This window comes from Trichomycterus rosablanca, chromosome 22 (genome assembly GCF_030014385.1).
Source record: "Trichomycterus rosablanca isolate fTriRos1 chromosome 22, fTriRos1.hap1, whole genome shotgun sequence".
Classification (NCBI taxonomy): Eukaryota; Metazoa; Chordata; class Actinopteri; order Siluriformes; family Trichomycteridae; genus Trichomycterus; species Trichomycterus rosablanca.
Genome location: NC_086009.1, coordinates 20,378,986 through 20,391,520, shown reverse-complemented (window position 1 = coordinate 20,391,520; position 12,535 = coordinate 20,378,986). Strand labels below are relative to the sequence as shown.

The following is a 12,535-nucleotide window of genomic DNA, read 5'->3' as shown; positions in this document are numbered from 1 at the left end:
ATTAATATGGAGTTGATCTGATGCTGTAACAGCCTCCACTTTTCTGCTGGGAAAAGGACTGCTGGGATTCACATTTATTCAGCCACAAAAGCATTAAAGAGGTCAGGAAGGGATGCCGGACGATATGAACTGTGTTAGATGAGGTTAAGATCAGGGATCTATGCAGGCCAGGCAGATTCTTCTACATTCTTCTTCTAGAGATCCATCAAAATGAACCTGTACTGGGACTGAGCTGCACCTTACCATTACAGTATTCTACCTCCATCGTACTTTACAGCTGGCACTGTGCATTTAGGTAGATGACAGCATTTTGCCATCTACTAAAACCCAGGTCTGTCCATAATGGGCAAACGGTGAGGTGTGATTTCCAGTCCAGATATGTAGCTTCCAGGAGCAGTCTGTAACTCAGTAGTGAGTGTTGCATCTAACAGCTTTACATTTTAATGTGTTATGTGATTCAGAAATTTCTGTTATTTACTGATAGTTTGTTAAAGAGACCATCTTTCTCTCTGTCTCAGGCTGTTAGAGGTTCGGTGTCCCATGGCCGACGTTCTTAGCCCCCAGTGACAAGTTGCCAAGCTGGACGAGTTGGGTTCTGACCACTCAGAAAGAAGCTCGACCACATCAAACTTTCTGGGGTCCATCCAGGAGGAGCAGTATGTAGGCGAAGGCACTGACGAACCCGCAGCTCTGTTACACTCTGCATACCGGGACGCAGGGACTATCACAGGTCAGTGTGTGTTTGTGTCATGTGTACATATGCTATATGGACAAAAGCATTGGGACACACCTTATGATTATGGAATTTGTGTGTTTCAGCCACAAATATTGCTAACAGGTGTAATAAATAAATTAATGTTTAGTCACTGATATTGGACTTAAAGGCCTGGCTTGTAGTCAACACACCCATTCATTCCAGTGGTGTTCAGTGTGGGCCAATCAAACTATGTGTTTATGGACCTTTTCACACAGCGTCACAGTCATGTTGTAAAAGTTGAAAATGCACCTTAAATGCTCCTAATGGGGGTTGGCCAAGGCGTCATGAAAGACTGGCGTCCTATTCGTGGTGTGTTAGTTTAATGCACCCTGTGATTCCATAGAAAGAGAACCCACTGTGACCTTGACCAGGATAAAAGGGGTGGTAAAAGATTGCGGCCGTTGTTCTAAGAAATTCAGGGTTTCAGGAGCAGTTATGTGTGTACAGGAAAAATATGTTTACAAACTACAGATTTTCATTTCATTAGATGCATTTAGTTTCGAGTAATGTGGAACACAGTCCAAGTTTGGAAGGGAACATTTTATTTTCATTATTTATTATAAGAATGAATACTCTACTGAGATTAGTGCTTAACCTCAGAGTAACCCTGTGTATTGATTGGCCTTACATAAACACAAACACTATATTGAAGTGTGTAAACTGCTCAAACTCACTGCAGCATATTTACATTCCTTTATAAGTAGATTTTACATTTGCGCTGGCACAGTGGCGTAGTGGGACAGAAAGAAGGGTTCAACCGGGTGTGATTTCCTGGTCGGACAGCCAGGATCTTTTCTGTGTGGAGTCTGCATGTACTCCTTGTGTCTGCTTGGGTTTCCTCCGAGTGCTCCGGTTTTCTCCAACAAGTCCAAAGAATTATGAATGTGTGTGTGTCCTGCCTTTCACCCAGTGAATTAGGGCCACCTCAACCCTGACCAGGATAAAACGGTGGTTAAACTGACAATAATTAAATGAATGAATTTACGTTTGCAATACTGAACACTTCCCTGAATCATCTTCCAGTGTGCAATAATAGGACAGGTACTGGTTTACCAAGAAATGTGGTTGGTATCTTTTGGATTTTTGGTTTGTATATTATTGATATCCAGGGCGCTCGGGTGGCACAGCAGTCACCCGAGCAGTATAACGCTAGTCTATTACCTCTGGGATCTGGGTTTAAACCTCATGTTTACTAGAGCTTACAGATTTTGACCGACATGATTGGCTCTCAGTGCCGGCCCCAAGCCTGAATAAAAATAGGAAGGTTGCATCAGGAGGAGCATCCAGTGTCAAAATTGTCCCAGATCCGCTATGTGGACTAGATCCTAAATACGGAAAAAATTGGAATAACTAATAATAGAATGTTGCTTAGAACCCATAGACGATTAGAAACAGCCCAAACATCAGCATAATATAATAATGTCTATAAACTGGCAGGACTGGGTAAAACTATTAAGGATTTATTTGCAGGCAAATTTAGAAGTTGACTGCACAAAGACGCACTGCTGTTGGTGTGTTGGTTCAGTGTGGTGCAGGTACAGTGTATGAGCAGCAGGTGGCGCCCCTAGTGAGGTTAGAAATTGAACACTGGAAATGCAGCATCAGTGAACATGAGCAGTTATGTGATGTGATGTAAGTAATAACAGTGATTAAGCCCCCCAACACACTCACACACTCCTACCTTTTATGTATAAACAGCAGGCATAGTGATACGCAGTAAACCGGCTGTGTTACAAATCGCACGCTGTGGACTATACTTACCAGGAGCCTTGTGTCTGTGTGTAGATGTGTGTAACAGCACAGAGCTCCCTGAGGTGGAGATCATCAGTCTGTTGGAGGAGAAGCTGCCGCTCTACAGGCTGAGAGCCGACACCGTATACGGCTATGATCACGACGACTGGCTGCACACGCCGCTCATCTCTCCTGATACACCCATCGACCTGACCGACGAGCAGATCCAGGAGACACTCGGCTACTTCTGTAAGTCACTGCAGGGAATTCATCCACCTCCATCTATAGTACCTGGTCTTATCATCCTCTTCCTGTTCACATCATCTTCATCATTAAAATCCTCTAAGCATAACTGTGAGAAGCTTCTGGTTACAGCTCAGGCGTTAACTGTTTTCGCCAGGATAATCACGATAGCTGCAAATCTTTTCCTTCTCTTAACAGTCACTTTAAAGTTTCTACAGGAACACTGTGCTACAATCTGAGGAAACTCCAGAGTAGCTGTAAATGCTTTCCCATTAGGAGTCACCACAATGGATCATTCATCTGCATTTTTAATTTATCCGGACTTGGGATCGGCACTGAGATGTGCCCCCTCAAACGGCTAGGTTCACAAAGCTCTAAGACTCTACTGAACCACAGTGAGAGCCTTTATCCTTTTTTATTTTTCAAATAAATCTGCAAATGGGGGTCTGGCCAGCCAAGGGCCAGAGCTGAAATGAATAAGAGGGCTATGAGGTATCTTCACTACCTTTAACAAGAGCTTTTCCATATACCTGACTTGTTTAGAGCTCTGCATCATCTTGATTTAGATTTACTCTGTGGACAGTCCTTACCATACTGATAGACACCCAACACGTCTTGGCTAATCCTTTTCATTTGGGGTCATGCGAGCGTCTGTACAGTCTCCACCGTCGTGTGTAAACTGTGAGGAATGAGTTTGCTGGTGTGTGTTGGAGCGAGCGGTGTTAGATGATGTGATTCTGTCTGACGGCGGATGCGAATGCGGCTGCTGAGTAAGGTTGGCATGGCAGCCGTTGCTAGGTGACCATGCCTGATCAAGGAGCAGCGTTGGCGTTGGCAGGATAACTTCAGGTCACACGGGGAATAGACTGTTCACACAGCCGGGCACAGAGCTTTTCAGAACAGCGCAGGAAAAAGTTGTACAGGAATATTTCTTTCTTCTGGTGCATGTTTAGGATTATTTTCAGGGTGCACTGAAAGGTATTGATATATATTTACATTATATGCAGCTTACATAAGTGATTTAGATTTAGTCCTGGAGTTCTAGAAGAAGCAACGCTGATTATTTAAGTGTGTGTTTCCATTTTACCCATAGTACTATGTGCTGAACGAGTGGGCCAGATGACTAAGACCTACAATGACATCGACGCTGTCACCAGACTTCTGGAGGAGGTGAGCCACGATGCCATCTTGTCCCTAAACTACTTATTTTATTATTATTATTTTAAATCTTCTTTTAAATGCATTATTTTTGCCTCTTTTCCAGAAAGAGCGGGATCTGGAGCTGGCTGCTCGGATTGGACAGTCCCTGCTAAAGAAGAACCGCGTTTTGTCTGAGCAAAACGAATATCTGGAAGAGCAAGTTGGGAACATCAGAGAAGAGGTAGGACTTTCCAGAATTTCTTTTCTATTTTGAAATTAAATTAGCTTATATTCTCTTTTTTTAAATGGCTGTAGGTCCTAATGTTTGGACAGTCGTTCAGTCTGTGCTTTAGATGATATTAAGCTAAATGGGGCTGAGGGCGCTCAGGTGGTGCAGTGGTCTTTTATGCTTACTCACCAACTATCGCCGAGCCTGTAGCCCTACATCTGCCACCATCTCACCCAGTAGGGATTATATCAGGAGCCATAAATGTCTGTCTTCTGGAAATCTTCAACTATGATCCTGGGAGACATTTTTGCCTCTTGAACCATCTTCTACTTGTGTGCTTGTGGTCCCTGAAAACAATTAAAAACAATTAGTAAGACCAGACACTTCTGTGAAGATTTACTGAAGTTTTAGATCCTTGGTCGTGGCTTTGTAACCTTTTTTCATACACATTGTTGTTCTGTTTGTGTTTCAGGTTGCTCAGCTTCATCATGAGCTGAATTTGAAAGATGAGCTCCTGCAATTCTACACCAACACAGCAGAGGAGAGTGAGGAGGATGCAACGTCTCCGTCGTTAGTCCTCTCTTTATTCTTCATCCATTTTTTAAGTTTCCTGTATAAGAAAAAGAGGAAATCAATTATTACAATCAGTTCATCTATAGGTGAGACAAGAATACGTTGAGGGCAAACAAATATTCAGCTGCTTGTTGTGGACAGGAATGTATTACTAAATACACCCCTGCTCTCACTGTCCACCACAGAGCTGTTACAGTACTGAATACAGTAATAACAAATGTAGTGTAGGGATACTGTGGTAATGTGCAGCTCTGTGTTGTCTTTGTGGGGTCAGAGGTCAGCGTGGCAGGGCGTCGTTGCGGTTTCCGAATGACTCCAACACGGACGTGCTGCAGAGAAAACTCAGGGACCTGGAGGAGGAGAACCTTTCCCTGCGATCAGAGGTACACACACACACACACACATATATAGTGTATGATGAGAATGTGCACTGGTAGATCAGCAGTTAAACAGCTGGACTAATAATTAGAAAATCACTAGTGCAAGCCTCATAATTTCAAGTTTGCTACTGTTAACCCTTAATTGCTTAGATTGTGTTTGTATCTGCTAAATGCTGAATGCCAAACATTTACGGGAAATTTACTGTACATTTCAATGTCATGTTTAACCAGGTGTGTGTGTATGTTTAGGCAAGTCACCTGAAGTCTGAGACGGAGACCTATGAGGAAAAGGAGCAGCAACTGGTGAACGACTGTGTGAAAGAGCTCAGTAAGTACACTAATGCACTAATCTCTCTTTTCAACATTATTTGCTGGCTAAGATGCTTATTTTTGCAGGTAAATAGTTTTAGTAACACTTGAATTTAGTTCTAGGTATTAACCAGGTAAGTGTGGGGTACAAACCTGGGTAACTTGACTTACCTAGTGCTTTGGAGTCCTGGTTAATAACTAAAAAGTAAGGGACTGTAAAAGAAAGTCTTATTAGTCCCTTTATTTATTTGTAATTAGGGCTCAAACACAGAAAAGTGTTTGTCCTGTCATCCCAAGGTCACAATTTTAATCCAGGTGATACAGGTAGCTCGGAGCTTGGAGCAAACCCGTCTTTCTCATTTGGATGACTGGCATTGCTAATTTCCCTATAAATCATGGTTTAAAGAAAAATTGTGGCTGGATGACCAGATGGAATCCAGGAACAAACCAACAGACCAGATTGTTCAGTCTAATTTGGCCGAGCCGCTAAAACTGGGTCTTGGTCGGATCTTCCATTAGGACTAAGAGTCAAACCGTATGAACAAATCCACACAGAAGTGGTTGGTTTGCAACAGCCACCCTGGTTCTCTGACCTAAACCTCACTGAAAAGCCCACAGGAGATATTGTACTGAAACTGTGTCGTTCTATAGGACAGTCCAGCCTGCAGATCTCATCTATAGCCGAGGAATTAACCAGGAAGACGGAGGATGCTGTTCGTCAGCAAGAAGAAATCACACACTTACTGTCACAGGTGGTCGACCTGCAGAAAAAAGCTAAAACGGTGAGCTAAAACACACACACACACACACACACACACAAAAATATAAACACACATACAGTACGTGCACACATATAAATATTCTTACACATTTAAAGACACAGACACCTGCACACATACACACATACACACACACATATAAACAGACATACATTGACACACCTACATTTACACGTATAAATACTCTCATACACACACACATAAACACTCTCACACGTACACACACCTACTGTACATATACACGTAAATGCTTTCATATACACACACATACATTTAAACACACAAACACACAGACGCACATGGACATACACATATATAAACACTCACACACACACACACAGCTCCACCACATATAAATACTTTCATACACACATACACATATCAACACACATACATTCACACGCCTACACATACACATACAGGTACATACTCTCATACACACACATACACAGAGACGTACACACACACGCACTCACAAACACAAAAAATACACTATTACAAATAGAAACGTGATATAATATGACAAATGAAATCTGATTTATTGTGTGTTTGACAGTGTGCACTGGAGAACGAGGAGCTCTCTCAGCATCTGGTCGCAGCTAAAGATGCTCAGAGGCAACTTACAGCCGAGGTACCTCACCTAGTGACCTCACAACCTCATAAAACAATTTACCTCATGAGATTATTTATACATCATATGTAAACACACATATGTACATACTTCTACAGCTTTGTGAGCTGGAGAACAAGTATTGCGAGTGTATTGAGATGCTGCATGAGGCGCAGGAGGAGCTGAAGAACCTGCGCAATAGGAGCGTGAACGGCGGAACTCCTCGGCGTTACCACCCTCTCGGGCTCTTCCCCATGGTACACACTTTATTACTTGTTTAGTCTACCAGATGTATTAGAGGTAGCAAAATAGTTCTCAAATACATATAGTGAAGGTTTAATCCTTCAAGACTGCTGCATATTAAGGCAGTTTTAAGGAACTCAAGGTCTAAAAATGAACAAACGGTTTATTTTAGACAGACGTTTATTATCTTTCAGCATCAAAATTTGCTGCCTGACTTACTGTTGTGTGTCTTTATGTGCTAGGACTCTTTGGCTGCTGAAATTGAGGGCTCTATGAGAAAGGAGCTGATCCATGAAAACCCTGAACATGATGAGCAGAAGTATGAGCTTTCATGAGTTGAACATATAATAGTAATGATAATAATATAATAACGTTTAAGCAGGAGATATTGTACAGATCACAGAGTGATGAGGGCAGTGGTAGCACAGTGGTTAATGTACTGAATTAGTTATCAGAAGGTTGCTGGATGAAGTCCCACCACTGCCAAGGGCCTTTAACCCTCAGTTGGTCAAACTGTATTCTGTCACAATTGTAAATCACTTTGAATAAAAGCGTCTGCTAAATGTGATGTTTTATTTTTAGAAGATTCTTGCATAAAAATGATATAATAATAAACAGACACAAATGATTATACTAACAAATAATGTAGTAATTATACCATATTTTTACCACATTTTACTATTTTTTGTGTGTGTTTGTATACCTGTGTGTGTGCATATGTACCCGTGTGTGTGTGTGTGTGTGTGTGCAGGGTACAGCACAAGAGAGTTTTCGAGACAGTTAAGAACGTTAACCAGTCAGTCAGGCAGCGCTCACCAGCTCCGCCCTTTACTAACATCCCGGGATCCAATCAGACGCTCTCAGCACTGACCAGCGTTTCTGACAGTGGCGGCGGTGATACAGCTGCCCTGGATAACCGTGCACAGAGCATGCTCCTGGAGATGGGGCCAGTAGATGCCAGGTGAGTGGGGCTTCCACGAGTCTACCTGTAGTTTAGTTTAGTTCAATTATAGCTTAATTCATTTACTGCAACCTGGAAACTCTGTCTGCAAGGCAGGAGTGCACCCTGTACAAACTGCCACTCACATTTACAGACTCACTCAAACCCAGGGTAAGTTATATATCTTTTGGGAGGTGGAGGAGTACCCAGAGAACATGCAAAACTTCTTATAGACGTTGTTGGAAGGCAAGGATTAAACCCATGTCTTCCGAACCCATGCTTTTGAACTCATTGGAGGTCCATGTGAAGGGCAGAGATGCAAGAGGGAACATTTCCCTTTCTTTAGGGTCACAGTGGGTCCAGTTTCCCTGGAATCACTGGATTCAGTCCAGTAACACCCCCCAGACAGGACACAAATCCATCACAGGGCCTTGGCCATTGTCAGTGACTGTAACTGACATGAATTGGTCCTGTTTTACCAGTAAATGGTGTCAGATGGTTGCCAGCACTCCAAAAAATAAAGCAAAAATTAAAACAAACATAAAAACAAGAAAAAAGCCCTACAGCAACAACAGTAATAACAATATTAATATTATGTAATATTATTATATAATGTGTAGTGTGTTTACATGTGATTTTTTGTACACCGCCTGCAGTGCTGATTATCCTGAGAAGCGATCCAGCTCAGAAGACCTGAAGTTGGCACTGCGGCGTCTCTCTCTGCGCCGACAGAACTGCCTAAGCGAGCGGCGTTTCTTCGAGGAGGAGCGGGAGAGGCGACACCACGACTCTCCACATTACGGCATCCCGCCCAGCGAGAGCATCATGTCCCTGGGCGTGTGGCAGAGCCGGCCGTACCTTCCGGACAAGCTCCAGATTGTCAAACCTCTGGAAGGTGAGAGAAATGTCAGACCCTGTGAATTCACAGCCATCGTAACGCTACTTATTTAGTTTATCCTAAAGGAAGTTCTGTTTTGTACCAGGCTCTGCCACCTTACAGCACTGGCAGCAGTTAGCACAGCCAAATCTGGGTGGGATTTTGGATGCCCGTCCTGGCGTCGTCCCAAAGGGGTTCCGTCCGCTGGAGCTGGACCTGGAGGAGGTTTATCAGTATGGAGACTATGAGGAGGATGAGCCAGGAGAACAGTACTTCCAGAACCTCCCCACCACTACGGCCAATCCAAGCCTGGGCCACGTCTCATCCGCTTCCTCTTCGCCTTCCGTTGGTACAAGTCACTCCGTCGCTGAGTTCTCAGGTGATGATGCTTAACTTAAGTGTTACAGAATCACAGCTTCACCCATCATTTACTGGTACCTCAACACCACAGTCTGACCCACTTGTATGTAAAATTGAAGCTATTGTTCCATTTTTTTTCAGTGTACTACCCAGGGAAATGCATGGCCCACACCAGCTCCACCTACACCTTCACTACCTGCAGGATCCTCCACCCATCCGACGAGATCACCAGAGTCACTCCCAGGTGAGACAGCCTTTGGAACACTGTTGTCACATAACACTGTCCGCCGCTGGCTCAAGAAACGTTACATACTGTTTACTATTAGATCTGTGTATACGTATTTATTTATGTCTCTTACACTTTCTCTTCAGCCTGAATTCTGCCCCCACAGCCTCATGTGTACTGTCAACCAGTCTTCGCTCCACCCCGGCAGCCACGCCCTGTACACCACGCCGCCTAAGCCTCTCCCAGTCTCAGTCCTTCACCAACTTGCGAGAGTCTACCAAGACCTTCAGCACATCACTGGGTTTGGTGCGCCTCCTGCAGGAGCGTGGAATCTCTGCAGCTGTCTATCAGCCACATACCTGGGACCGGGCCAGCGATGGTGTCCTTTTCTCCACCTCCGTACCCTCTCCATCATCTCTTCCGGACCCTCGGAAACCCTCCACTCCACCTAACTCTCCTGCACGATGCATCCCAAGCCCTCACTCTGCAGATCCGGACACCTCGGCTGCTTTTTCGTTTAAAAGCCCTTCCTACGAGAACTTCCTTGCTTCTAAGCCGGCACGGTCCATTCTGAAGGAGGTTGCAGGTGACGCCCAGGCCAGAGACTGTGAGAGCCAGACGGACGTCAGCGTGTACAATCTGAACCTAGTGGATAAGTTAAAGAGGTTGGGGCTGGCGAGTCCAAGGGCAGCGGGAATCTCAGGGTCAGGTCCGATTTTAGGGTCTTTAGGCGGTTTGAGGAGGACGGGATCACCTTTTACGCCTGAAGGACTGAGGCGCAACCGGAGCTACCCAGCAGTGGTGGGAGCCAGCATGGCCATGAAGGGTCCCGGACCTGAAGGGGACGATCTACTTCTGATGTCAAGGCTTCCAAAGCAGACAAGTCTCAAGTAGATAGATGTAGATACCCCACCCGTGAACACATAAACCACAGTAGTGTAGAGATTTATATTAAAATGCAGAATTCAGCAATTTTGCATGGAAACAATTATTCCTTCAAAGAAGAGCAAAATAAGGTTTTTCTTCCTGTGTCCTCTAATTTTGCCCGTATTTCTGTATATAGCTTCTATTAAACCGGATCAAAGTCATATTATCCAGTGTAAACACAGCAAACGTACATTTGCTGGTCCTGTTTTAACATCAATCTTAGGATTTACATTATGTAAAATACATTAAAATTCACTAAGATGTTTTTCACAATATAGAGCCTTAAAAAGTATTCATCTCTTAACTTTTTCTCATGCAATTTTGCCAAATGATTTGGGTGCTCTGCGATGTTGTTACTAACTAAATTTACACATTAAACACTTCACATTTCACCATTTACCACAAAATACTTGTCTTACAAGCAAACTAAGTCCATTTAGCTAAGAAAGAAGAAGTTGCTGATATTAATCAACTGGCTTTGAAACTGCAACCTTTGCCATGAGTTTAATAAAAATTGTATATACACACAAACTTATTGTTATAAACTTATTATCTAGGAAAAGAGCATCTCTCATAGTAAACACTTTATATTGCCATCTAATGCTGCTTATTTATATGGATGGATAAATGAATGGATTTCTTTAATTGGACTGGATGTCTATAAGGATTAATGAATGAATTGAATAGATAGACTTATGAACGCATAGGAACTATTGGATAGTTAGCTAAATGCCCACACCAGTTGGTTGTAAGAATAAATAGACAGGTTAAATGTATCAATGAATAAAATATTAAACTAATTTAACTGAATAATAGTTGAATGAAAGATTGTGGGACAATAGGATGTACTGAATGGATGGATGGATTAATTAATAGATTTTATGTTTTTAAGTTTTTATTCTATGATAAGTTTTTTAAATGATTTCATAGTAGAAACAAAAAAGTGAAATATTCTTGAGATTAATTGGCTATTTCTTTGTTTACTTTGCTCCAACCCTAAATAATAACTTACAGTTACATTTCTTGTAGGATAAATGAGTCTCAGGTAAGGAGAGCAGGGTGATGCTGGATGCTGGAGTGCAAGGATGCAATAAATTACACTGTAAATTGTAAACTGTTTGCAATAAAACTAAAAACACGACATTTAAAAACAGAATCGTGCTGTCTCTGTCTCATGTCTTGTCTTCCTTTGGAGGGCACTGCTTGCTTACTTCTGTTTATCTGATGCACCGGTTTGACTGCAGATGGACGTCTGTACTGTATCTAATGCACCAGCAGCATTACTGGACTGTTACTTCTTTTATAGAAAACAGTGCAAAAGAGGTAATGAACACATGTATGAAAGAACAGAACCTCTTTTGCCATGCATTCCTTTCCGAATCAGTGCACATATTGTTTTTATCTGCGTCTAAACGAGCAAAATAAATCTGTAGCACTGAAATGGCTTATAGTACAAACCGATGTTAAAATGCTCCTGTATGAAGTACACACAGAAATCTGGTCCCAAAATGTTTAGATTTATTACGCCAGAATTGGGCTTTTTTAATCTCAGAAAGATTAAAGATTAATTTTAAGATACTGTTTCCCTGTTTTCTCCTCTAGGTGGTGGGAATAAGCTTCCATACAGACACATGAGTACAGAATCAGGGCAATAGGCACTCGAGTGAAATTAACAAACACGACGATGCTAATTGTGTTTAGCCGTTAGCTCTGGGAATTGGCAGAGCTTTATTATAAACATTCAAATAAGATGAAAACTAACAAATAAATTAAGCTTCCATCAGTTACAGACTAGTTTGTGGACAACATGATGTACAATGTTGACATGTTGTTGTATGTTGTCAAGATCTAAAGTGTAAATAAATGCATTACATTACAACACATAATAGCTCCAGATTAGCCTTTGCGACAAGTATATGGACACTTGATTTTTGCATTCAGGTGTACTATATATCAGTCAGTTATGGTCGTGTTACTCAGTGCTCCCAATACTATGGAAAAAGTATGACGGTGCGACTGGTTTAGAAACAGAACCTAAAATCTATAAAACTATTTTATTTAGCACAAATAATTGAATACACCTTCATCTTCATGCACAGTTACATCTGACTCTCTTTATTCAGGTTTTGTTTGTTCTAATCAAGTATATTTTTTATATATGTTAGTATATTAAAGTTATATGAATTGACATTGATAACTTTTTGATTTCAG

General features: G+C 42.2%; 1 protein-coding gene across 1 annotated transcript; it reads left to right on the top strand.

Moving 5' to 3' along the window:
* The first annotated feature begins 592 nt into the window (after nucleotides 1-592).
* Nucleotides 593-10,400, top strand: trak1b (trafficking protein, kinesin binding 1b). The gene is made up of 16 exons (XM_063018586.1): nucleotides 593-730; nucleotides 2,543-2,737; nucleotides 3,825-3,901; nucleotides 3,996-4,112; nucleotides 4,573-4,670; nucleotides 4,948-5,056; nucleotides 5,303-5,381; nucleotides 6,014-6,144; nucleotides 6,698-6,772; nucleotides 6,871-7,008; nucleotides 7,237-7,313; nucleotides 7,746-7,955; nucleotides 8,591-8,829; nucleotides 8,918-9,190; nucleotides 9,313-9,415; nucleotides 9,544-10,400. Exons 3-16 carry the CDS (start codon nucleotides 3,851-3,853, stop codon nucleotides 10,289-10,291), a joined length of 2,448 nt encoding a protein of 815 aa, XP_062874656.1. The 5' UTR covers nucleotides 593-730; nucleotides 2,543-2,737; nucleotides 3,825-3,850; the 3' UTR covers nucleotides 10,292-10,400.
* Nucleotides 10,401-12,535: the final 2,135 nt, after the last annotated feature.